The sequence below is a fragment of the Semicossyphus pulcher genome, unplaced genomic scaffold, assembly GCF_022749685.1.
Source record: "Semicossyphus pulcher isolate SPU_LCO1_2020_fin unplaced genomic scaffold, fSemPul1.0.p SCAF_9, whole genome shotgun sequence".
NCBI lineage: Eukaryota > Metazoa > Chordata > Actinopteri > Labriformes > Labridae > Semicossyphus > Semicossyphus pulcher.
In genome coordinates this window covers 22637612-22661606 of record NW_027211770.1, presented here as the reverse complement: position 1 = coordinate 22661606, position 23995 = coordinate 22637612, and the positions used below count along the sequence as shown (strand labels likewise).

Here is a 23995-nt window from a genome sequence, read left to right as displayed (position 1 = left end):
AGGCAAAGTAGGGATTAGCATCCTCAAAAACAAATAATTCCTGAAGGTCAGCCATATTTTTTAAGACTCTAAAGAAAGATGTATTTTCTGTTGTGTGTTATTTGCTTTGCTATTTGACCTCACTGGTTCATGGCTTATGGTAAGAGTTAACAGCCAAGCTAGCGGCAACAATGTATGCTAAGTGAGCCATGTTACTGCTAACATGCTTATGTTAAGCATGTATAATGTTCACAATGTCTACTAGTTTTGCTTGTTAGCATGCTAACATTAGCTTATTAGCAATAGAATCAAATTACAGCTGAGCCTGATTGTCATTAAAATAGAAGGTATTTAGCCATAAACTGAAGTATTGGGTAACTGCTAAGGCATATCAGGAAAAGTAAATGGATCTCTAAAGTCATTATGATATATCCTCTGCGGGTAGCTAAAAATTCTACAGCCAAGCTAGCGGCAACATGAAGCTGTACTTATGCGTGAGGGTACTGAAGCTGTGTGCTAACTGAGCAATGTTACTGCTAACATGGTTATGTTTAGCATGTATAATGTTCACCATGTCCACCATATAAGTTTTGCATGTTAGCATCATTAGCTAACTAGCAATAGCATAGAAAGCTGAGCCTGATTGGATCAGAAGGTATTTAGCCAGAAGTATAGTTTATGTAGTAAGGCATATCGGGAAAAGTAAATGTCTCTGTAAAGACATTGTGATATATCCTCTGCGGAGGAGACGTAGCATGGCTACTTTAAGACTCTCTTGGTCTTTCATCCTCGTTTTTTCTTTTCACTTAAAAACACACATGCCCTTAAAATGAACTCTGGTAAACAAACAGCCATCAGTGCTATCTTCTCTTTTTGATCCATTATACATATCTTTCTTTCTGCTAAACACTGTAGTTTAACCCACCGTGGAGTGTAATTTAATATTTAGCTAAAGAAGAATGATCGGGCCAGGGAAGATGAGTGTATCCTCTCTGGAATGCATTGCACATCTGTAATTGATGACACAGTGTAACAGTGTAAATGTATACAAAGGAGGAATTTTCACCTGTTCCATATCTGTTCTTGTCCATCTAGATCCCTCTGAGAAAGCGACCTTTTCCCTCCTCAACACTGATCCAGTCAAAGAAGGCGACACTGTTACCATGAAGTGCGAGACTGACGGAAACCCTCAGCCTGAGTTTGACTTCAGCAAGGATGTACGTGTGCATTTATGTTGATATATGAGAGAGAAAGGCAGTCATTTTGTTGTTGTTCTGCTTTTCACGTATGCCATTTTTAATAAATATATCAGAACCTTTGTTGCTCTCTTATGCCTGGCCGACACTAAAAGACTTTTCAAATCTTAACAGAGACCCCACACATTACCGTATATAATCATCGATTTAACAGTTTTGCTCCTATAGTGTGTGGAGAGCAACGATTACGCCAAAACAGCACACCACACACTAACAGATTCATTCACCAACAACCAGAGTCCGACTCTCAAAACTGGAAATCTCACTAAATCTCACACGGTCACACTTTAGAGTAAACAAACATGGCGGACGACGGGCAGGAAGAATTGGTGAGGATAGTTTTTGGACTTTTTACTAAAAACTCAGAAAGGTTATTGTGCTTCCTTCTTTAGTCATCTTGCTTCCCCATTGGCTATTGTTTAGTTCCACGTGACAATCCACAGACTGCGTGCTTGGCTGTCCTCAGGGTTCCCCCCACACAACAGGATAACAGATCGTAAATATTGAAGCTTCATTTAATATTTACGATTTGAAATCAGTGTGGCCACGATGGCCTTCCAAGCAGATCGGGGAAGTAAAATCACTCTTAACAGACCTCACACCACAGGAACATCTGGCAAGATAATCTTTAGAACCATCAAAATCTCGGGACTTTGCTTACGATTGTCGGAAGGGGGGAATCAGGCCCAAAATCGGCCCGATTATCTTGTAGTGTGTAGCCTGCTTTACTCAGTATTTACCCATGTCTCTTTCTGTACTTCCTCTTTCAGGGTAAAGACATCATCGCACAGGGTGGTCTCCTGATGCTCAAATCTGTGAAGCGCACAGACGATGGCGTGTACAAGTGCACGGCCACAGATTTCGATAACCTGGATGCTGACCTGACTGGATCCATCACCCTCACTGTCAACTGTGAGTCAGCCAAAGACACACACACACACGGGGACACACAAAACTGCAGATTAAAGTAAACACACATAAAGAACAGTCTACCTTTGTGGAGTTATCCTTTGTGGAAATACATTTTTTCATTGGGCTTAATGGAATCCTTTCAGGAGGCTGATATCCAATTCAATTCTTCACAGTTCATCTGTTACTTTAATGTTATCCCAACTACACTCCCTAATTTGATCTTATCACACACATTATGCGGAGATAGCCCAGAAATAGCATGGAATAGGCTTAACTTGTGCTTCGAAATAGGCTTAACTTCTAACTAAGTGCATTAGCTTTGTGCTGACAAAAAGAGCCAAATATTCTGCTTAGTACGGCCGTTCTTAAAGCCTTATTACATGGTTGTTTAAGCGGAGAGAAGCTCTTTGATTGTAAGAGGCACTTAAATGTATAGAAGGCCTCAGGTTTCATGTACTTTCCTCTCAATTGCTTTTAATCTCTTCCTTGTCAGACATTGACCCAGTGAGCGTGATCCCTGCGCAGCCTCAGGTCGTCATGCTCGGGGACAAAGTGGAGTGGCAGTGTAAGACTAAGGCCTCTTCTAAGCACACCTTGCAGTGGAAGAAGGTAGGTCTTCTCGATCTTTAATGGAAAAGTGATCTATTTCTAAGAATGTGTGCACTAACTCTTTCTCAGCATTCCCAGATTTTAAAATGCAAACCAGTCATTCTTACATATAAACAGCACGTGATTAGTGTTAAACAAGAATTCAGTCCTTTCCTGGTGCAAGTTCCTGAAAACACTCATTTTCTTCAGTGGATAAGACACACTATCATAGTGTGACTTGCTTAGTGTGCAGCTGTTGTACAACACTGACGCCTTTGGATTGGAGGCCCTGTAAAGACAGTTGTGGCCCTGCTTCACAAGCTGCATTGTGTTGTGTCCAATTGCAGCAGTTGGACGGCCAACACTGGTGTTTGTTCCATTTTTCAAACGGGAAAAAACAACACTAATACATATAGTGCACTATTATATAAGGCATTGTAACATATACCGTAAAATCCGGAATATAAGACGCAGTCTGTTTTTGGGGGTATCCCAGCGGGAAAAAGGTTTTCTATAGCTATTTATTAATAAAACATCTATACGAGTTATTTCAACACTATTTCAATTTATTATCATTTGAAACACTTTGAAAACACACATGTCGAGTTTGCAATCCTGCTAGCTGCCGGTGCTGTAGCTAGCGGTAGCTGGCAGCCTACGTTAACGTTGATTGTTGTGAGGGTGACGGCTGCAATGGCGATCATGGCGGTGCATGTCCGTGACGAAGCGTTTCCTCACTTAAAGCTTTGGCATATTGTAAAACGGAGACGTTGTAGCGGCTTGGACCCGGACACAGTTAAATGCGGAGATGTGACGTCACCACTTAACAACCGGATAGCACCATCGTCTGGGTAAAACACCGTAACACAATAACATACCTCTCCCTGCGGTCCATTTTTTACATGAAAAACAATGTATTAAAAGTGCGTCTTATACACCAAATATTACGGTAATTATCACTTATTTTATAATTCACTATAAATCCTAAGAAATGTGTAGTTAGCCAGAGATACATTGGACTATCAGATGTGTAAGAGCAGCAAATATATGAATGATTTCAGTTTTACAGTTGCAGGAAACTTCCTCTCATAGGACCTAGAACCTTTACAACTTGCAAGAACCAATCAATCAATAATTGGTAGCTTGTTTACTGTGCATTGCAGGCTTAAGGTAGTAGTTAAAAGCAACAAAAAGGACTGGTGTGTCTGTTCAATGGGTAGCATAACATTAAATATAAATGCATTCTCACAAGTACACAAAGCAAAAAAAACAACAATTTGTTAACTCTTACAGTCTGTTTGAAGAGCCTCAGTACATTCTGACACTGGTGTGGTGCTTTTGATATTTGTCTCTTCTCCTCCACTTGTTATGTGCACAGTGTTCCTCCAGTGTCAGGCCTGTTGTTATAGCCTGTGTATCTATTGTTCTGTCTCCTGGGGGTGATAGAAACTCGCCGGCTGCTGGTTTTCTAGGTAGAGAACGTGTTTGTTCTCAGTCAGACTGATTCCTATGTGAAGAATTTGAGAGGAATTGCAAGAGACAGGTTCATCACGGAGGACCGACTTTGATCTGTTATCATGGTGTTTTCAGACAGTGTGTGTGAAGGTTCTTCTTCTGCTTTCCCAGCATAGCAGAGAGCCTTCACACTACATATTGTTCTTCTGACATTTTCACACACACAGAATAAGAAGAAAGAGTCGAGGGCCGATAGCATGAGTCCAGTTTGGTTTATTTCTTTGTGTGTGTGTTTGTCTTCAGGGCTCCGAGGTGCTCTCTCAGGACGGCATGCTGTCGATACAAGATGTTTCCTATGATAAAGCTGGGGAGTACATGTGTGTTGGAGCCGTGCCATCCGTGCCAGGACTGACAGCTCAGGCTAGTGTCAACCTCACTGTAAAAGGTAACACACACACACACACACACACTTACACACACAGACACTCTTATATCTTAATGCACAACCCCAGCTCAGGAAAACTAATAAAAACTGTGTTTGGTTAGACTTAAGTCAAGAATTTCATCATATAAGCATCTGTATTGTGATATTTTCATGCACACACAGAATAATAAAGAATATGTGTGTGTTAGGGTGTGCAGGGTATTGTTTAGTCAGAGGAAGGAGGTTGTTTAGTTAGTGGATGCGACTGAGAGAAGGTGTGGCTTCCTACTCTGTGGATAATTTACTTTCAATGTGGGATGAAACTGTTAAAGTATACACTGTAAAATATTATACAAGATAGTTAAATCACCTAACCTTTTGTCAGTAACGTTAATGTGAACATGTACGTTTTCATTCATTTTAAATTAATTTGACCTATTTTTTTTTTTAAACCACTTCAGAAGATGAACATTACAACTTCGATTAACTAAACTAAATGTGTTAAATGTTAGGGATGATGTATAGTGAGCAGCTTGTTATTGCAGAATGGAACCCTGGCAGGGTGAGCAGGACTTGTCAGGTCTTGTCTCAACCTGAAGGAAACATTTATTACACAGCTTTTTACTAACGAGATCAAATATTTGACACAAAATATTCATTTTAAAATTATTTTAATTTAAATTAAAAAATGATTATATTTCCATTTCCCGCTCAAAAATAGTCCGTTATACTCACAGTTAGACCTGTGTCCATAGCAAGAGTTAACTCTGTAGCCTTCTTAAAATTAGCTAACCTATTTTACTTTAAAAGCTAAGCTAGCTGTTATTACTGATTAAAATGAGCTTAACTAGCTAATATTACTCACATTAAAATGAGCTATGCTAGCTTTTTTTACTCACATTAAATGGAAACATTTCCACTGATGGTGAAGTAAGACGAGGTGAAGGGGACAGCAGGAATCAGCGCTGCACCTGATAGACGGTTTCTGTCTCATCACTGTTGACATTTTCTTTTTCATATACCGTCTTTAAACACCGCTGTGTCCCGTACTGTGTTTGTTCAATGTTAACTTCATGTGCCGTCTTCAGTTTTGTATCTCTCTGTCGTAGACTTCAGTTTTTGCATCTTTTAACTTTGATGCTTTCTCTCCGCTGTTTTGTCTCTTCTTTTTTCCCTCTGTAAACAAGCCAACATCAAATTTACCAGACTTCTTTCGACGGATTGATATGACTATAATTACCCCTCTGGATTGTGTGATTAGAGCCGAATCCCTAGCAAGGGTCTGTTATTGAGAAATAACAGACCTCGGAATGCCGTAATTAGCCAATCAGAATCAAGTATTAAACACAGCAGCGTAATCATTATGTATAACTCCATATGACATTTAACACTAATGAATAATTGTTCAACTGACATTTCTAAGACAGCAGGGTGACGCATTTTATTAACCTGAACCAACCCAAAATCATTTACAGTGCACGTGTACGTGTGTAAGCTTTTGTTATACCAGGAGTTTCCCCTGTTCACTGCTTTCTCACTCCCTTCCAGGAAAGCCGATGATCGAGAACCCCACTGTTGGAGAGGTGGGAAAGGAAGGAGACATGGTGACTCTGAAGTGCTCTGCCTACGGCTCTCCCGCCCCTCAGTTTACCTGGAAGCCCTCAGGAAAAGAGGTGCGGATGTAGAAACAGTCAAGACAAGCGGAGATAAAGATACAACATACTATTACCAGATCTATTTCCTTACCTAGTGTGCAATTTACAGGAGTCACTCCGTAAACAGGTGTAATTGCTACTTTCCTGAAAGGATTTGCACACATAAAACTATGAATACAGAGGGGAAGATAACAAACTAACTGTTTTCATCAGGGTGAACATGTGAAGTTTGAGGCAGGAGTTTTCTTAACATCTTAAGGTCTACTTCTAGGTAGGCTGGTGTATTAAACTTCAAAAGACATAGAAAAGAAAGCAGAGAAGCTGCCTGCAGGGCTGCTGAAAGTCATTTTTTATTCCAAATTTCATATTGATGGAATAAACTTAAAAGAAAAAGAGGCTACAGGGGGAATAGAGATTTATAATTTAAGTTTTACAGGAAATAAATTGAAAAAAAATGGATAAAACTTTCATAATTCTCTTGAAAGAATTGGACAATTTCAGAAGCAAATAGGGATGTATGTAAGATCAGACAGAAACGATATTTAAACTTTGTCAAGAATCGATGTATGAATGAGAATCACACTTAAATGTTGCTGACAAAAAGACATGATGCGGGAATATGTTAAAATTCGCGTCTTCTCTTTGCTTCTATCTCCAGTCAGTATTAGTGGAAGGTAACAAGGTGGTGAGCACAGTGACCCTAGAAGCCACGGCCGAGGTCATGAAGGACGGTGTGACCTGCGAGGTCTCCAACGAGCACGGAAAAGATAGCAAGACCCTCCTGGTATCTGTCAAAAGAGGTCAGTGTCAGGAGACGACGGAAACGATGAGGCCTCTTCATCTCCCTCTCTCCTTCCCCTTCATGTTTTCATCTGCAGGCTTTTGATGTTGTGATATGGAGATATGTGTTTGCTTTGAGCCTTAGAATTGAGTTGAAGTGTTAGAAATAAGGTGAAACTGATTTTTAGAGGTCACAGGTATTTATAGATTTAAACTCAGCCTACTTACAAGTGTTTACTAATTGGTGACACACCAACTAGCTGTTATACAGAGAATATTCACTTATCTAAACACCTAGTAACTGCTAGGTGTTGCTCTTGTGTAGCTACCTGAGCTAACAGACATGATGTTAGCTTGTTAATATTTGACTAAATAATAAAATAGCTATTAAAAATGGTTAACAGATCTGACCTCATACTTTTTAAAATCCTATTAGAACAATTTAGAATTAAACTCATATCTGTATTTACAAAAGTTGTGATAACAATAGACTAAATTGGCTAATAACGTCTAGCTAGGTTAGCATAATCAGAAAATAGCCTCTCATTAGGCTGCATGAATACTGCTAACTCTGAACACATATTTATCTGTGTAAGGAGATATAAATGAAACAAATCAATAAAGTTTTAATTTCAATTTAATATATCTTTCCCCTAAACTATCATTCTTAAAAGTTATGCTATGGCTTGTAACACTAAAGTTACTTCCTGTTTTGACTTATGACACCAGCTAGGTTAGCATAACCCGAAAATAGCTACTCGTTTTAATCTGCATTAAGGCTTTTAACTCCGAAACGAAAAGGAGATATAGGCTACATTTAACAAATCAATATGGTGTGAAGTTAAATTCAATATATTTTTCACCTGCTTAAACATTCATTCTTTACAGTTATGCTTTGGCTTGTGATGCTAATATGACTTCGTGTTTTGACTGAGCTTGTAACATCAGCTAGGTTAGCATAATCAGAGGATAGCTACTCGTTCTAAGCTGCATTAAAGCTTCTAATTCTGAAACACACACATTTCTATGTGTAAGGAGATATCAATTTAAACAGCTGAAGTTAGAGTCAATATATTTTTCACCTGTTTAAACATTCATTCTTTGAAGTTATGCTCCGGCTTATGATGCTAAAGTGACTTCCTGTTTTGATTGAGCGGTGCTACAGATGCTCCATAGCAACTAAGTTATACATTACTGTTCCTACTGTTCATTATTATTAAACATAGCTTAAGATTGAATGTGATTCAGTTAATCACTTGCTTGAAACTAGCTAGTAGTTGCTAAGAGAAGTTCTGAACTGCTACTGAGAACTTGGAAGGGACTTTATAGTTGGTGCAGCAGATCCAGGTTTGTTCTGCTGTTTCACCTGCTTAGAGAGCGCGGACTAAACCCTTTCTTCTTTTTGCTTACCACTATGAATTGATTTACATAAACCCAGTGCAATCAAATCCATGCTTCTTTTGCTCTTTCATTAGCACTGTAACCTGCCGCTAAACCCTTTCTTCTTTTTCGCTCTCCTCTTTTACAGCAATTGACAACTCGGCCGACAGAGGTAGAGCCTTCTCCCTTCTCCTCCTCCTCTCCTCCCTTCTTCTCTCAGGACTCTTTGTTGTACAGACCCTTTAATTTAGAAATCCCCCCTCCATCCAACTCCTTTTGCATCGGCCCCTCCATCGAATACACACACACATACACACACACACACACACACACACACACACACATAAATATAACCATAGATACACACACTCCCTCTGCTGTACTGTAATCTTGTATATTTGCCCTCTTGCTACCGAACACTGTGGATATTGTATATTGTTATTCTTCTTCTCTTGTCACATTTGTATGATGTCTGTCCTATATTTTGTGGATGCTACTACAACTTTTTGTGGCCCCTTGGGGACAATAAAGGATTCTATTCTATCTATTCCTTCCTTTCTTCTCTTTGTTTCCTCACTGTGTCTCCTTTTTGGTCTCCTCTTCCTTCCGACTGCTTTCTTGTTTCCAGCTTTACCCTTTCGCCGTTTCCTCTCGTCGGGGTGTTATGTGTGTGTGTGTGTAGGATTTTCTAACCGTAGCTTTTGTGTGCGTATGCTCTTGTGGTTGTTGCTTTGCTATGCTACTCGGACTGAGAAACTCTCTTTCTCTCAAAGTGCTGCTCTCTGGAAACCCTGTGCTTACGTCAGGTCTGTATCGCTAACCCTCTTAACATGTGTATGGCGTTCGTCTAGAACTGTAAGTCGCTGTGTGTGTGATTATGTCTGTATGCACACACAGGTCAATGTCTTTGTGTTTACGAGAGCTCATGTGTTTGTGTATCTGGACTTGTATCACTGTACTTGAGAGGACAGACTTAAGATCAGGATTTATATAATGATTTTATTATTCGAAAAGAAGTTCAAAAACAAAAACAGTTTGGTGGAAAGGTGTCAGAACCCTCCAATGGCGTTCTTAAATTTTGTGTGCAGTTGGTTTAACCCATGTTAGCCACTGAAGGAAGCAAATGTACTGTTAGCAAATCGATGTGTAGGTTAAATCAACTCTAACCTACACATCGATTTAGGGTGGTTAGCCATTTAACATAACTTTGCTTTAAAGAAATAGTTTGACATTTCTTGGAGATATATCTTTACCATGACAGGAGACTTCAGGAAGTCACTGCTCCCTGCCAAGAAATAGTCCCTGTAAAAGCAGTGCATGAATGGGATACAGGGTGGTAAATACCACGCTGTAAAGGTGCTGGAAGATTTCTTTCCTGTGGATAGAGCAAGGCTAGCTGTTTACCCCTGTTTCCTGTCTACATGCCAAGCTAACCATGTATATTAAAGTGGTATCAACCTTCTCTTCTGTAACCACTGGCAAGAAAGGGAGGTGTATTTCCCAAAATGTTGAACTATTTCTTTAAGGAGCATTAACACAGATTATGTAAACATAACACAATAACATTAAAAGAGATTATGTAAAATAACATCAAAACAGATAAAATGTTGTGTCAGGTCCTCACAAGTGTAGTGATACAAGTGTAGGTGGCTGGGTGAGTATGCTCAGTGTTGTTTTCTGGCTCCGGTCAGCTGTGTCAGCTGTCCAGTATTATCTGTGTGATTCAGGCCCTGTTTTTGGGTCCCATCACTTTTCAGTCATTGCATTCAAAAGTTAGTCTAACCCCACATCCCACTCCCCGCCCCCACTCCTTCTTCTCTCCAACCATCCATCCATGCACCCAATCCTCCCCCTCTCTCTATCCTCCCCTCCCTGTCCCGTTGACTCCTCTGAACCCTAAATGAAATTATTTCCCCCCCCCTGCCTCCCTCTTTCCCCCCACAAATCAAAAATAATCAACCCACACCCTTCATGATGCACCCTCCAAATCAAAAAAACACTCCATTCCCTCCCCCCTCCTCCACTGTGATCAACCCCTTCACTCCCTTTGCCCTCCCTCCACCGTCCCACCAACCCTCCACCCCACCATCCATCCCTCCATGTATCCCTCCATTTGCGGCGCTGTAGCTGACAAGCAGCAGGGAGGCTCCAGCGGGGTGGTGATAGCCGTGGTGGTGTGTGTGCTGCTGCTCCTGCTGCTGGTGGCCCTCATCTACTTCCTGAACAAGAAGAGCAAACTGCCCTGCAGCAAGAAGGACAAGAAGGAAGTGTAAGTAGACGGGAGGGGAGGGAGGGAACAAGGAGACAGGAAGGATTAATGTTGGCAGTGATTAAATCATGTGTCTCAGTAACCACTAAATGTAAATGTCTTGCTGTCATATTGATGTTCTTTGGGTAAAAGATGGTAAACAACAAGTACATTTATTTTGGGGCTTTACAAAGAAATCAGGGATGACAAAAGTAAAGTATGTTTCAGCTTGTAAATTAATCTTTAAAGAAAATAAAATAGAAAAATCTCACACAAAAGTATAAAAGCATCAATGACTCACAAAGGGCCAAATAAATCCACGAGAATTAAACGTGCTCTTCCAAAGCAGCTAAGACAGTCTAGAAAAACTTGCCAATTGTTCTACCAATATCAGAGTATATAACTTTCTGCCAACTGTCCTGATTGTTCCACTGCTTTTCAATATGCCAAGCGAGATGTGATGAAAAAATCTTTCAAAGAAGACATATTTTGGCTGAACAATCTGCTGCTCCAGCATGAGCGAACTAGAACTTCTGGCATTTACAAAATGTTTGCAAAGATCAATATGTTGATGCATTGTTAACCATGCTTATTCTTGGTACTAAATTAGAGGGGATTCTAGCTTTCATTTTGTGCAGCAAGTAGAAAAGACCTTGTCAGAGTCTTTATGTAAAAATCTCGGGGGTCTGTATCCATCAGTTCTACAGGGCATATAACTCATTTTTCTCACTTCTTCCTCTCTTTGTTTTTCCTGCTCGTTTTACAGAGCCAGTGGCAAGGTGAACAACGACATTGTGGTGGAGATGAAGACAGACAAAGCCAATGAAGAGGCCGGTCTCCTCAACAAGAGACCGTCCACAGGACAGGTAAGGCCTTTAGTCACGGGCATCAAGGGATTACAGGTTAGGGGTTCTGGTTAACAGTGAGCTACAGATGGTGACCATTATAGGGCAAGCAAACAATTAATTGTTACTGTTTTGATCTTAAAGAGGGGGTATAATTCTAATTTCAAGCTTCGTATTTCACTCTGTGATACCTGTGAAGTAGCTTAGCGTAATTTGCAGTAAAAAAAACCCTCATTTTTCTCACACTGCTGCTCTGTGCAGGCCCTCATACAGCCTCTGCCTGAAACGACTCAGTCAGCTCTGTCCCTTTAAGAAACCCCGCCCCTACAAGCCCAGTTTCTTCTGATTGGCCAGCTCTCCGAAGCCTGCTGTGATGTCACAATGTGCAGCGTGTAGAAAAAAGTGTGTGAAACCTGGCGTTCCCAGCAGCCTGCAGACTGAGCTGAGGGGTTACTCCAACATACGTTTACCTACAGATTTGAAACTTTGCCCACGTTTAGTCTGGACATCCAACATTGTAACATTATGTGTCTTTAAATGTGAAACAGCATAATACCCCTCTTTAATATGAATGACACAACAGACGTATGGTAAGCAGGGACAAGTGAAGGACTCTGCAGCTAGCAAGGACGCTATGGTGAATGTTGTGTAAATCCTAGTTTGATGAGTTTCTTACATAAAAAATAGTTTGCAGTTAGTCACCGTTTGTCATTTAGTCACTGTTTGTGGTCCGGCCTGTTTGATGCAGACTCTTATTACAGCAGATAAAAAGATAGTGGACCTTTTTCAAAGACGATTCGTGTCTTTTTTTCCAGTAGGGGAATTAGTTCAACTACGCTGGTTAATGTAGTTAAATAAAGTACATGCTGATTATTTGAAAGAGTTAAAGCAACAGTTACTTGAATGCATCACAATCTGATTCATTGCAACACAAGGCCTGCAAAGATCTTCCCTGACGAACAGGACGACTTTGACATAAACCCGATTTACAGTCAGCAGAAACGTCTTCAGATGAATCAGTCATGCTGACTGAGTGTCTCAAGCCAGCTGTAGTTCAAACGGAGCAGGTTTGAGGAAGCTGTCCCTGCAGCCCAGATGGTGGAGTGTGACAGCTGTACAGAGTTATCTTTAAAATGTCATCTCAAATGTGACACATTTCATCATGAAATTTATGGAAGTGGCATATTTGCTATAAATGTAAAAGCCAGTTTAAGCGATTTTTGTTTTATGTGACTTCTGAGACGATGAACTGTGTGCGAACTGTGTGACATTTGAGGACAGCAGAGGGATGCCGACACTTTTTGCTTTGCTTTTGAAACGCATGAAACGAGGAGATGTAAAAGTAGACTTCTCAATATGCTGTCAAGTCTTTTCCGAGGTGTCATCCAAAAAATATTGGGCCTGTAAGCTGTTTTCTAAAAGGCTGCAGCCCAGCCGCGGAGAGATTGAATTTTATTCTGGAACTAAATCTTGGCCTGTACGTTTTAACAAGGGATTTATTTAGGAGAATTTGTTAGTATAACAGTAACACGGATAAAGTGGCATTAGATTGTGAATCTTACAGCTTATTAAGCCATCAGCAGAAATGTAGTTTTCTGTTATAAAATGTTGTGTATTTTCTTCATGTCTCCTTGTTCCATAACACATCTCTGATAACGAGTTTTACTAGTTTTATATAAAAGATCAGACCAGTAATGTTGCAAATCATTGCATCCAGCTGTAACAGTGCTGCCTGTGTTACAGGAGGAGAACACATTGTGTACAAGCAGACGCAAAGATACCTTGGCCACTTAGTACCGGGTTATACAACACGTGTTTATTCCCATTTAAATGTACTTGTTTAAATGCTGCAGCACTCTAAATGCAAATGCTGACCTACAGTTAATTAGCACTGGATAAACAGTTGAATAAGCTGTTAGTGAATACGTAGGGGGAATGTTTATTGAGGTTAAAGTATATTTTTAATTCTTTACGGCATGATTGAAGCATGAATATTGTATTTTTCTAAGTGCTTTAAAAGAAAGTCACAATCATGCATATCCTATATTTATATTCTTCTTTCTGTTGTCTCTCCTTCTTTTTCACAGTGATGAAACAAGACAGTGGAAGAAAGCGACAGAGGGATGAAGGGAAGACGGAGAACAGTTATGAAGACAACAGGGCTCATTTTTATTTTCGACACTAGACTGAGGGGGGGGCATCAAGAGGTGGAGGTTGTAAATTGGTTTGTTTTGGGGGCGGCACCATGTTTGGCATTGATTACGCTTGTTTTATAACCTGGAGTAGACCTTTTGGATGGAGTTGCTTTCTTCTTTATAAGACTAGAGACGCCATTAAAGAAGAACTCCACCACTACATGCTACGACAGGTTTTAAACCATACAAAATGTGAGATCACTGGATGCTACTATTTTCATCTTTTAATTCTAACTTCTCCTCACCAATCACATCTTTGGTTGACTCCTCTGCAGAGTAGAGCACAGCGAGGCGTGGCCGACACAGTCCAAACACAGTGGCAGAATCTCTCTCTCTTATCTACCCCAAAATGAAACACAAAATGCCATTAAGCCACTGTGTGTTCTTCTGGAGTGTGTGTGTGTGTGCGCGTGCAACACTGTGCTGCTACTCTGTCTGGGAGTCTGCACTTAAATTCTGTGCACTCTGCCGGGTTTATTGGGATAAATTATCGCACGCTGCCGTTCTGTTTTATGCACATCAGTAAAACGTGACGATTTACGCTCTCAACATTTAATCCCTCAGCACACTGTTTGGCACACTTTGCTGTTACATTTCCGCTCGATGAAGCTCTGTGTTCGCTTTGGTGCTGTTTGTTTAATTGCATTTTTGCCACCTGTGAATGTTTATGTACTGTTTTTCTCCCCCCAGTATCCCTAATTAGCCTTCCGCAGAAACAGCCCAAGCATTTAATAACGCCAATGCTTTCTGTAAAATTGCTTGTCTTTTTAAATCCAGCCACATCGACTTCAAACAAGCAAGCTATTAGGTTGTACAAATTTGTTTTTGCCATTTCCAGCATACATGTATATTATGTTAGTACATCAGTTGTTTTCCCCTGCGCTCTTGTTTTTCTATGTAAATTTAAAACACTGATTACCCTGTCTATCAAGCAGGAGGTGCGCTGTGCTAATGTGGAGCTCAAAGAGTCTGTGGTGACGGAGCTGCTGGTCTGGGGCTGTGATTGCAACTATTTCCTTATTTACTTCAGCCTTTCAGTCTCTACTCGGGCCTGAAACCATTCTCAGCACACAGCTCAGAAAAGCCCAATTATCATCAACTTTCACTGTAAATTCTGTTGAATTTGGTGAAATGGTCGACAATCTCAAACTGTGGCCTGCTTTGTTGTTATTATCCGGCGGCTCCGCACTCACAGATTCACCTGTTAGAAGAAGACTGGCACAGGTTCGCTCCGGTTTGATGTAAACAGGATGTGGGTGTGGGAGGGATTGGGGGTGTTATCGCTGGAGTATGTGATGTACTTTTTGTTTTTACCAAATGACGGTTTTGAGTGTCACAGCAGGAATGTTTGTGTTTTTAGGTACGCGATACTGGCATTTTTCTGTTCCTCCTCTCACGTTGGCAGGCCAGAGAGCTCTGATAGCGGGTTGATGTGCCCTTTTGCTTTGTTGTACACTGGAACCAATGGCCTTGTTTCTTTTCTTTTAAAGAAAGGTCACCTCAAACCACTATCGCCGCCCACAAGGCTCTATTTGTTATGTCTGTCTGCTGATCTTGCCATATTGACTGTTAGCAAACCTGTAATGGCAGGTGAAGATAGATGAGTGAACTCGGAGCATCTTTTTTTATTTTAATGTTTTATATAAAGATATTGTGGTATAAAAGCTGTTTTTTAGGGAGGGGATTCTTCATTTTGGAACTACTGAGTTTTCATTTTCCCATGTTTTCCACTCGCTCTGAGAGAAGAGAGATTTTTTTTTTAATCTAGGTTCTTTATTTTTAAGAGACATTCTCAGTGCTTTACTTCTCTCTCTCTGTACTGTATACTGTATATTTTGTGGTACGCTGTTGTGACCTCTGTGGTGTGTTGATGTATCTTTTTATTTTGTTCCAGCTGTGTAGAATTTATAATGAAAAAAACCCAAGAAAACCAATCACACCCCTGTCTTTTTCGGTGTTTTTATTCCCATCTCTGCACCAGCCAATTTTCAAAAGCTACTTTGGGATTTCTCACGCCAAAAAACTGCTATTTTCTTATCATTATCACAAATGGGACTAAATTTGTTTTGAAATTTGCTCCTTTTGTGGAGACAAAGTTGTACGCGAGCAAGAAAGTGCGGCGACCCAAATGACAAGGCAGCTAAAACACTTTCACACCTCTGAACAACGTCTCTAAAAACTTCACACTCCAGACCAGAAACCCATCAGAAATCAAATTGCTTTTGATGTAATTCTCCCGTGTGTGTTTTTTCATCAGTTCCTAGAAGATGATGTCTAAATTGATTCCTGGTTTGCAGCAAAGTTTAATCTCTTTGATATAACCAGCATTATGTAAATTCCCCCTCACATTGATTGATCCTATGATTTGTTGTGACAGAACTGAAAAATCGAGGAAGCTCATGTTTTGCATCGATAACTGCTCGAGGGATCGGCTCACTGCCAACTTCATGACTTCACTACTGGCTTTCATTTTTTAGAGATGAGCTGAAATGAAGCTATCAATCATCTGCAAATTGCTGTGCGGCTTTGTGCATGGATCAGTAACAGTAAGTATGATAACTCCTATCAATGGCAGCTCTAATCATAATTGGCTATTTGGAAATTCATTTTTCAAAACCAAAAGTTAATCGAGAGACAGGATGAGAGAATTCCTGTAAAACTCTAGAATATTCTCTTTCATTCTCCACATTAGAAATCCCCCTTCCTCTGACATTAAGCTTACATAATAGTACCCTTGTACCACTTTGTGACAATTAAGCCGAACACCATGCACACTCACAGGCTCTCTGGTTACGGGCCTATCAGCGAACATTGTCCCGGCACACACCCCCTTGCTCTGCTGGCCCTCCATTAGGAAATTAAAAGTCTCCCATCAATGTGACCTGGAGAAATCGATCTGTGCTCTGAATACAAAGCAGCAAAGACACGAGCGAGCACTAAGAGCGTATTGGCAGGTGGAAGAAATTTATGGAGAATGTAAATAACCATGTCAGTGTGAGCCTCGGCTGATGTGGATGAGGATAAATGTCAGCATCTTCGAGGGTTTCAGATTATAAAACCTGAAATTAAACATTCAAGCATTTGTAGGTACACTACACTACGTTTAAGGTACACTATGTTTAAAATAACACCTGTACACGTGTTTTTATTATTGTAACTTAATTTAACTTTCTCCAGGGCCTCTGTCAAAGCATCAATTGAATTGTCAAATGCACTTATGTTCTATGCTAAATAAAGTTCCATAGAGATGATGTCCAACAATGAGAGAGTCCATTAGGCAATCTCAAGCTTATTGGAAGGCTGCCACCTTAATGCTAACATTTTAGCATTTGTCAAACTTTAAATTAGAGGTCTTCTTTTAGATTTAGTAATGGTAACAACATAATCAACATGTAGGAGTAAAACATTAGGTCAATTATGAATACTAGTTCCAGTAACAGAGTTCACATCCAGAGCTAAATAATTTGGGAAACCTTTGATTAAAAGTAGCAATGTTTTAAGGACTATATTGTATTGTACGTGCAATGATTTTCCAGTAGACTTCTTTTGGAGCTGCCACAAGCAGAAGACAACAAAACAAGGTACGTTTACTTCTGTGAGAAATACTTCTGTATGCTAGTTACTCGTGAATCACTTTAGCCACCTTTCATATAAGCTGTGTCCCAATCCAAGGGCTGCAGCCTTTGAAGGTGGCGGTCTACGGAGGATGCGCCATTCATAGCCTGTGTAGACCCGTTAAAGCCGAACTGGAATGAGACCGTCTGGTCTACGGAAGATTTCCTGTTTGCGTCATCAGTTTTTCCCACCCTTACTCTTGCGTCACCAAACGCAGCTCCTGTCGCCTAGCCAAATTATTTATACGGTATATGCTAGCAACAGGTAGCTAGAGGGCTAACTAGCTAGCATAAATAACGTCAAAGAACCTATTATTTTAAAGATAATTTGTTTCAAGAAGCGCGCAATGAATCATGGGATACGTTGGGTCGCAAAGAATGCACCCGATGGATCCTTCATGGCCCGGGAAAAGAGGACGCATTTGTCGGCCGCATCTGAAGGAGCCTTCGAATTGGGACAGCCTTTGCCGCGCCGCTGTGCTGCAATCTGCCTTCAAATACGGCCTTCGAAGGCTGCAGCCCCTGGATTGAGACACAGCATAGTGTAGAAATCAATACAGGAAGATTATGAAGTTATAAGCAGACAGCCATTGATGAGGTGGTAACTTACTATAAACTGCGAACTTAGACCTGTAGTCACTGCATACTACAGAAGTCCTATACTCACAGTCAAGCTACAGAGCTCATAAAATGACAAAATAAAACAGCTGGTTCTTGAATAAAAGCCCATAAAAAACGTTGGCAAGCTAGCTTAAACACATATCACATAAACAACTATTCAGATACTGGGAGTCTAATTCCTTCTTTTTGGTTTAAGCTAGCTGCCACCCTCAACTTCCAAACTCGGCGCTAAGCTAACAGACAAGTCACATTACTGTTACTAAAAATTCATTACCTTCCAAAAGTGTCTGTGACATGCTTAAATAAGGTGTAACTGTTGGAAGGTATAAATAGAGATGCTGTTATCTAAAGTTTGCTAACATTAGCCAACATGCTAGCAGGCCATGTAAGGCAGTAGCAGCGAAAAACAACAGTAGGCTACTGAATTAAGAAGGGCCCAGAGGTGTTTAAATGCTTTGAAATTCAGTCTTTATTTGAAATTGGAGGTGATTTTCTATTTTAAAAGCCAGCTTGTTGTAATAGTGCAGAGTAAATGTTTGAAAGATAACAAGCAGCGCAGTAAAACCAGGAGTTTAGGTGTTTGATACGGTATTTGAAGAAAGTGCTTGATTTGCTGGTTTTTGTGTTAGTGTGTGTGTTTTTGTGATCCCCTCATTTTGTTTTCTAAAGAATTAGGGGATCAGAGCTTTTCTGTGTTGCTAACAATGAGGAGGATTACTGTCATTCCTCTCAGTTTCCTTCCTCCTTTCCCCCTCTGCCCCCTGTGAGTTTTCCTTCTGCCTCCTCTGGGTTTAGTTACAGTAGCTTTAAACTGATTTAGCCATTTAGTGTCAGCCTATTGAGGGATGACAGCCACTGTCTGTCCCCTCTGCCTGCTCGACCCGGATCTGATGGCTCCTCAGTAGCACTCGGTCTGGCTTCAGCTGAGTATACACAGAGGGAGGGAAAGAAATAGACACATTAGTCTTTATGCTGTTGAGATGGATCCAGGTTGAACAAGGCTCTGGTGACAGCCTCTCTGACAATGCGTGCTCCATCTTCCTACATAATCAGCACACACTTGCAGTTTGCACACACAACCCCAAGAGCAATGAGGCTAAAAGAAGAGCAGCTTGGATGTAAAGATTAATAAAGGACTGAATGTGTCGAGGGAGGAGAGGGAGGGAGGAGATAATTGATAGAGAGACTTTAAAAGGAAAAGAAGTAAAAGAGGAAAAGATAGATGGAGTGAGCTGAAAATGCTTTTAAAGGAGGGAGTGAACTGAAGGAGATATATGTAGCACAGGAGTCGTTAGTGTCAGGATGAGAGGAAATGAAAGAAGTGATTAGTGAAAACAGAAGATGTCTTGTTAAGATGTCGTAAATCTGCATTTTCTCTCAACAAACACGAGCGCTGAAGAAATAAAACGGGCGATAAAAGGACAGAGGAAGGTAAAGAGTGGAGGTTGACAGAGATAAAGGATAAGGTCTGTCTTTAATATCCTGTGTGGCCTGACTGTGTTTACTGTTTGGGTGCGATTGTGAGAGACTGACCAGAGAGACGGTACCTGTGTGTACTTAGCAAGTGTATTTGTTACACCTACCTGTGCGAGCCTGCATTCATTTGCTACATTTCTGATTTCTATCTCGCAGCATGGAAGATTTGTTTCATTGATTGTATCAGCGAGCGCGCTATTAAGCCGAGTGTGGGCCCGATCCCCCGCCGGCCAGGCTTTAACGAGAGCGTGCGCGGAGCCTGACTACCTGTGGGATGTTTAGTTATTAATGCACAGCTTGGTGCGCTTTAATTTTAATTGGTTATGCTACTTTGTATTGTTTGAGGAGGAATTTAGAGGCGGGAGATAACGTTTCCAACAGGGTTTATGAGCTTAACAGTGTAAAATAATAACAATAAATACGCAGCATTGATGTGCGGACGATAAAATGTGATGGGAGGCTGAGAGCTGTGTTTATGTGCTTCGCTCCCTCAGGCCTCGTCTAAATTAATGGAATGGTGTGGTGTGTGAGTCAATCCGCAGGGGTCAAATGTCAGTAAATTTTCCATGACAGGCTGCGGTCAACTCCAAGATTCAGTTAAACCATTAAAAGCACAAAGTCAGGACTATTTTTAACAACAACCGCTCGACCAGTTAGTCCAATAAAGCTGCAACAAAGCAAGTCCTTTTAATGACGACGCATTCTTGGTACAGATACACAGAAAGCTAGCAGAACTAATAAGATACGATGAATATTTTAAGTCTATCGATGGCTGCCACAGACGTTCAAAAGTCAAGCCTTTACATGCTCATATGTCTCCTGGTTTAAAGCCTTTGAGCCTTATTCTGATACAATGTTTAACACAGTGTTAAAAGTCACAGTATTCTGGTTTCCATTACTCTAGGAAGCACATCCAGATTTCTCTAAACCAGGATATGATCATGACCGGGATACTAGTCTGCATGTTCTTTTTTTTTGTTAAAGATTAATTTTAGCCCATTGCCTCTATTTGATCAGACAGTGAAGAGTGACAGTAGATATAGGGAGAAGAGAGTGGGGGTGACATGCACCAAAGGGCCACAAACCTGCGGCCGATGTGTCGAGGACTTTGCCTCCGTACATGGGGCGCCTGCTCAACCGACTGAGCTAAACCAGCGTCCCATCTGGTGTGCGTGTTAACACACATTTATAGAAGTGGAAAGGATTTCAGTTTCTCAAGATATAATGTGTCTCACTGCAGCTGAAAAGTTCACTCTGCTTGTAGGGTGGGTTTCTCTTGCTACATCACAAACTACTCTTAAAGTAGTAGAAGATTAAAAAAGGAAAACTAATAATCAACATTATTTTTGGATACCTACAAAACTTATATTTCAAGTCAGTTTGATATGACTGAAAGTGGTAATCCCGAAGAGCTCAGTTTCGTTGTCTTTGGCGGCACCTGTGGTGATAAACAGTAATTGCGGGAGCACACTTCCCAGATATCCAGACAGTGTTGCATGTGTGACGTCCACGCTTGGCTCCGGTTGTAACTCTTGATTTTCCTCGCTGACGGTCGTTTTCCTTTTCAGACCGTTCGCCTTCATCTGAGCGTCGAATTTGTTTCTTTTTCTTTGGATTTTCACTTATTGTTGAAGTTGTATCTGTAGTCATCGATCTTTTCTTTTTTTGTTCAGCCATAGTAGATTCATTTTTACTCACAACACTTGCAGAGAGCGGAAAAGCAGCCGCTTAGCTCCGCCTACCTTCTTGTGATTTTTTCCTTGAAAGTCATCCCAGACACCCATCCCATAATAACACTATATACTGCAAATGTAAAGGCTTTCATCAGTGGGCTCAATCACCATTGTGTTTCCTCATTCAGCGATAGAAAGTGACTTAACAGACATTTATTTAAATGAAAATCTTTGAGATTATTACTTTAAAGATGTAGAAGTATTTAAGTAAAGGAAACAGATAGCAACAACATTACAACACTGTCATTCTTATTGAGACCCAAGATCTCCTATCTGTCGAGGCTTTTTAATTAATCAGTCGATCGATATGACTTAAAAAACACAATTCAAAGTTTTAGAGTTCAGATAATAACATTAAAATGCATGACAAATGGTACCCTGTCCTTTTTAACAAATAGTCTTGTTCACAGTCTTTTACCATTTAAATAGTCTGAAAATAATAGTTAAGCCCTTGAAAAATCTTCCAAGACCTTTAAATGAAACTTTTTTTAATAGTCATAAAGTCACAGAAGCTGTGCGCAAATTACAACACACCATTCCATATATTTTTTTTAAAGTTATCCTGTAAAATGCACAGCAGAAACTTTTAAAGTAAAGTGTCTGCTTACCTTTAAAGCAGTTTGGAGGTTAAACAGCGTAATCAATCCTACAAGACAGTTATCTATTGATTAGAGGTAATCAATTTGTTTTGATTAAAGTGGACCTGCATGAAAAATGAGATGGGTGTTAGAGGGTTAAATCGTCATGAGACTAGTAAAAGAACCTGATAAGAAGTAGACGGTCCATCAGATTGACTGTAACGTTATCTGATAGCCTGCCACAAGGACTCCATCATCGCCATACTGAGTTATGATACAACACTGCATGCTGTAGATGCATTTGTTCTCGCACAGAGTCGCACACTATGAATGCTGGATTTACTGCCAAAGGCAAAAAGAAATCTCCTGGGGCCCAGCAGAGCGCGAGAGAGAGAGCGAGAGAGGATCAGAGAAGAAAGTGAGTGCTAAGAGAAGAGGGAGAAGGGCCCGGAGGAGCTGAAGAGCAGCTGTTGAGTTCTGCTCCTCGGAGAACTTCTGTACATGCAACAGGCTCCGCCCACTGGCTAACATTACAGCACAGCAGCTGCCTGGAGCTTCAAACACTCACAAACTACACACTTATGTTTTGGGTGATGATTTATACTCAGAGGCGCCGTATCCCCACCATCACACAAAGAAAATAAAGTAACGCACACACATCCTATCTCGAACGTGTGCTTCTGTGAGACGGCGTACATACCTGGAAGCATGTTGAGTTGAAGTGTAATGAAAGAGTAAAGCACATTCTTCGCTCTTGACCTTGTTGCCCAACTCTCACTGTGAAATACACCTTAATATACGTACACATACACACACCCACCTGAGGCAAACGCACATATAGAGCCAAGAGAAACACTGGTTGCATTTACATCATCTAACATCATATGTTACAGCTATGAGAGATAGGCAGAAATAATCCTGAGTGATAGGCTGATAATCCCTCAGAGATAACTTTTATTTTTACAAATGCAAAACAATTTCACGCCGACACATGTACAGGAAAGTAGAGAGAAAAAAGTGCACAGTGTATTTCATTTAGTATAATATACACAGCCTTTAGATGCGGCCCACAAGAGCGTCTTCCTTTTCCCACGAAGGATCCATCGGGTGCATCCTTCACGACCAAACGTATCCCGAGATACATTGCACGCCAACTCAAACGAGACAACAGCAGAGGAATACACTTTTAAATGTAAACGTTTTTGGTTTCAACTTCAATCGAATAGCTAGCGATACAAATACAAAAAAAACAAAAGGGAAACAAATTATCTTTAAAATAATAGGTTAAGTTATGTGACGTTAGTTACGATAGCTAGTTAGCTCGCTAGCTACCTGTTGCTAAGCGATAGTGGCATTTGGTGACGCAAGGGTAAGGGAACAGCTGGTGACGCAAACAGGAAGTTCTCCGTAGACCACAGGGTCTTATTTCAGTTCGGCTTTAATGGTCTACGCAGGCTATGGCACCTCCTCCGTAGACCTCCTCCTTCGAAGGCTGCAGCCCGTGGATCGGGACACAGCAGGTGATTCACTGTCAAAACAATGTGGACACAGATAAGGGGTTTCCTCTGTTGCCGAGCAGGGGACGAATAGCTGCATAACTAAATGTTATCCAAACAGTATTTTGACATGTTAGCCAAGATACGCTCTATAAAGACAGATAATACTTTGGCTTTATGTTTGTTTTTGGTAATGATAAATGAATTATTATTGCCTTATCACAGATTTAAACATCTACTACTTTAAAACCTTTAACTATGAGTCTGTTATCTTCCAGCCTGTCACATATACCAGCTTTTTTTTTGCTTCTCTACCCTCCTCTTTTCCTTCTTTTGTCTCCCTCACACAGGCGTATACACACACACACACACACACACATTGTGAAAGTGTTTGTATCTCCTCTGTATGTGTGTAACAGCTCTAGCAGTGACAGTGAGAGCCACTAAGGACATCCCAAGAGTACCTCTGATAATTACTATCATATGCTCCACTGACTTACTAATGGAGCTTAGCTATTATATCCCATCCTGTCCTCCTTTTTTTATTCTCTCGCTCACGTTTTCACCCTCGCCCTCGCTGCTCAAAGAACAAACAGCGTGTGTGTCATGTTTTGTTAAACCAGGACGACGCGCACACATCCGTCATTTATACGCTCCTTCCATTTTCCATCTCCTCTTTTGACCTCAGCTTCTGTTTTATTTCACTCTTGACTGTCCTTACTTCCTTTTACCTTAATGGAAAAACGAGCAGCTATCTAGT

The 23995-nt window shown here is 40.6% G+C and overlaps 1 protein-coding gene across 3 annotated transcripts in view; it reads left to right on the top strand.

Moving 5' to 3' along the window:
• Positions 1 to 15656, top strand: part of bcam (basal cell adhesion molecule (Lutheran blood group)) — a 53333-nt gene extending 37677 nt beyond the window's left edge. The window contains exons 7-17 of one of the 3 annotated variants that reach the window (XM_069656660.1): positions 1075 to 1196; positions 2006 to 2147; positions 2641 to 2756; positions 4494 to 4635; positions 6163 to 6287; positions 6928 to 7069; positions 8578 to 8601; positions 9203 to 9235; positions 10557 to 10698; positions 11444 to 11543; positions 13610 to 15656. In XM_069656660.1, coding sequence (XP_069512761.1) covers positions 1075 to 1196; positions 2006 to 2147; positions 2641 to 2756; positions 4494 to 4635; positions 6163 to 6287; positions 6928 to 7069; positions 8578 to 8601; positions 9203 to 9235; positions 10557 to 10698; positions 11444 to 11543; positions 13610 to 13612 — 1091 coding nt within the window. In that variant the 3' untranslated portion in view covers positions 13613 to 15656. The remainder of the gene's footprint in view (positions 1 to 1074; positions 1197 to 2005; positions 2148 to 2640; positions 2757 to 4493; positions 4636 to 6162; positions 6288 to 6927; positions 7070 to 8577; positions 8602 to 9202; positions 9236 to 10556; positions 10699 to 11443; positions 11544 to 13609) is intronic. The other 2 variants (XM_069656661.1, XM_069656662.1) reach the window with 2 other exon arrangements.
• Positions 15657 to 23995: the final 8339 nt, after the last annotated feature.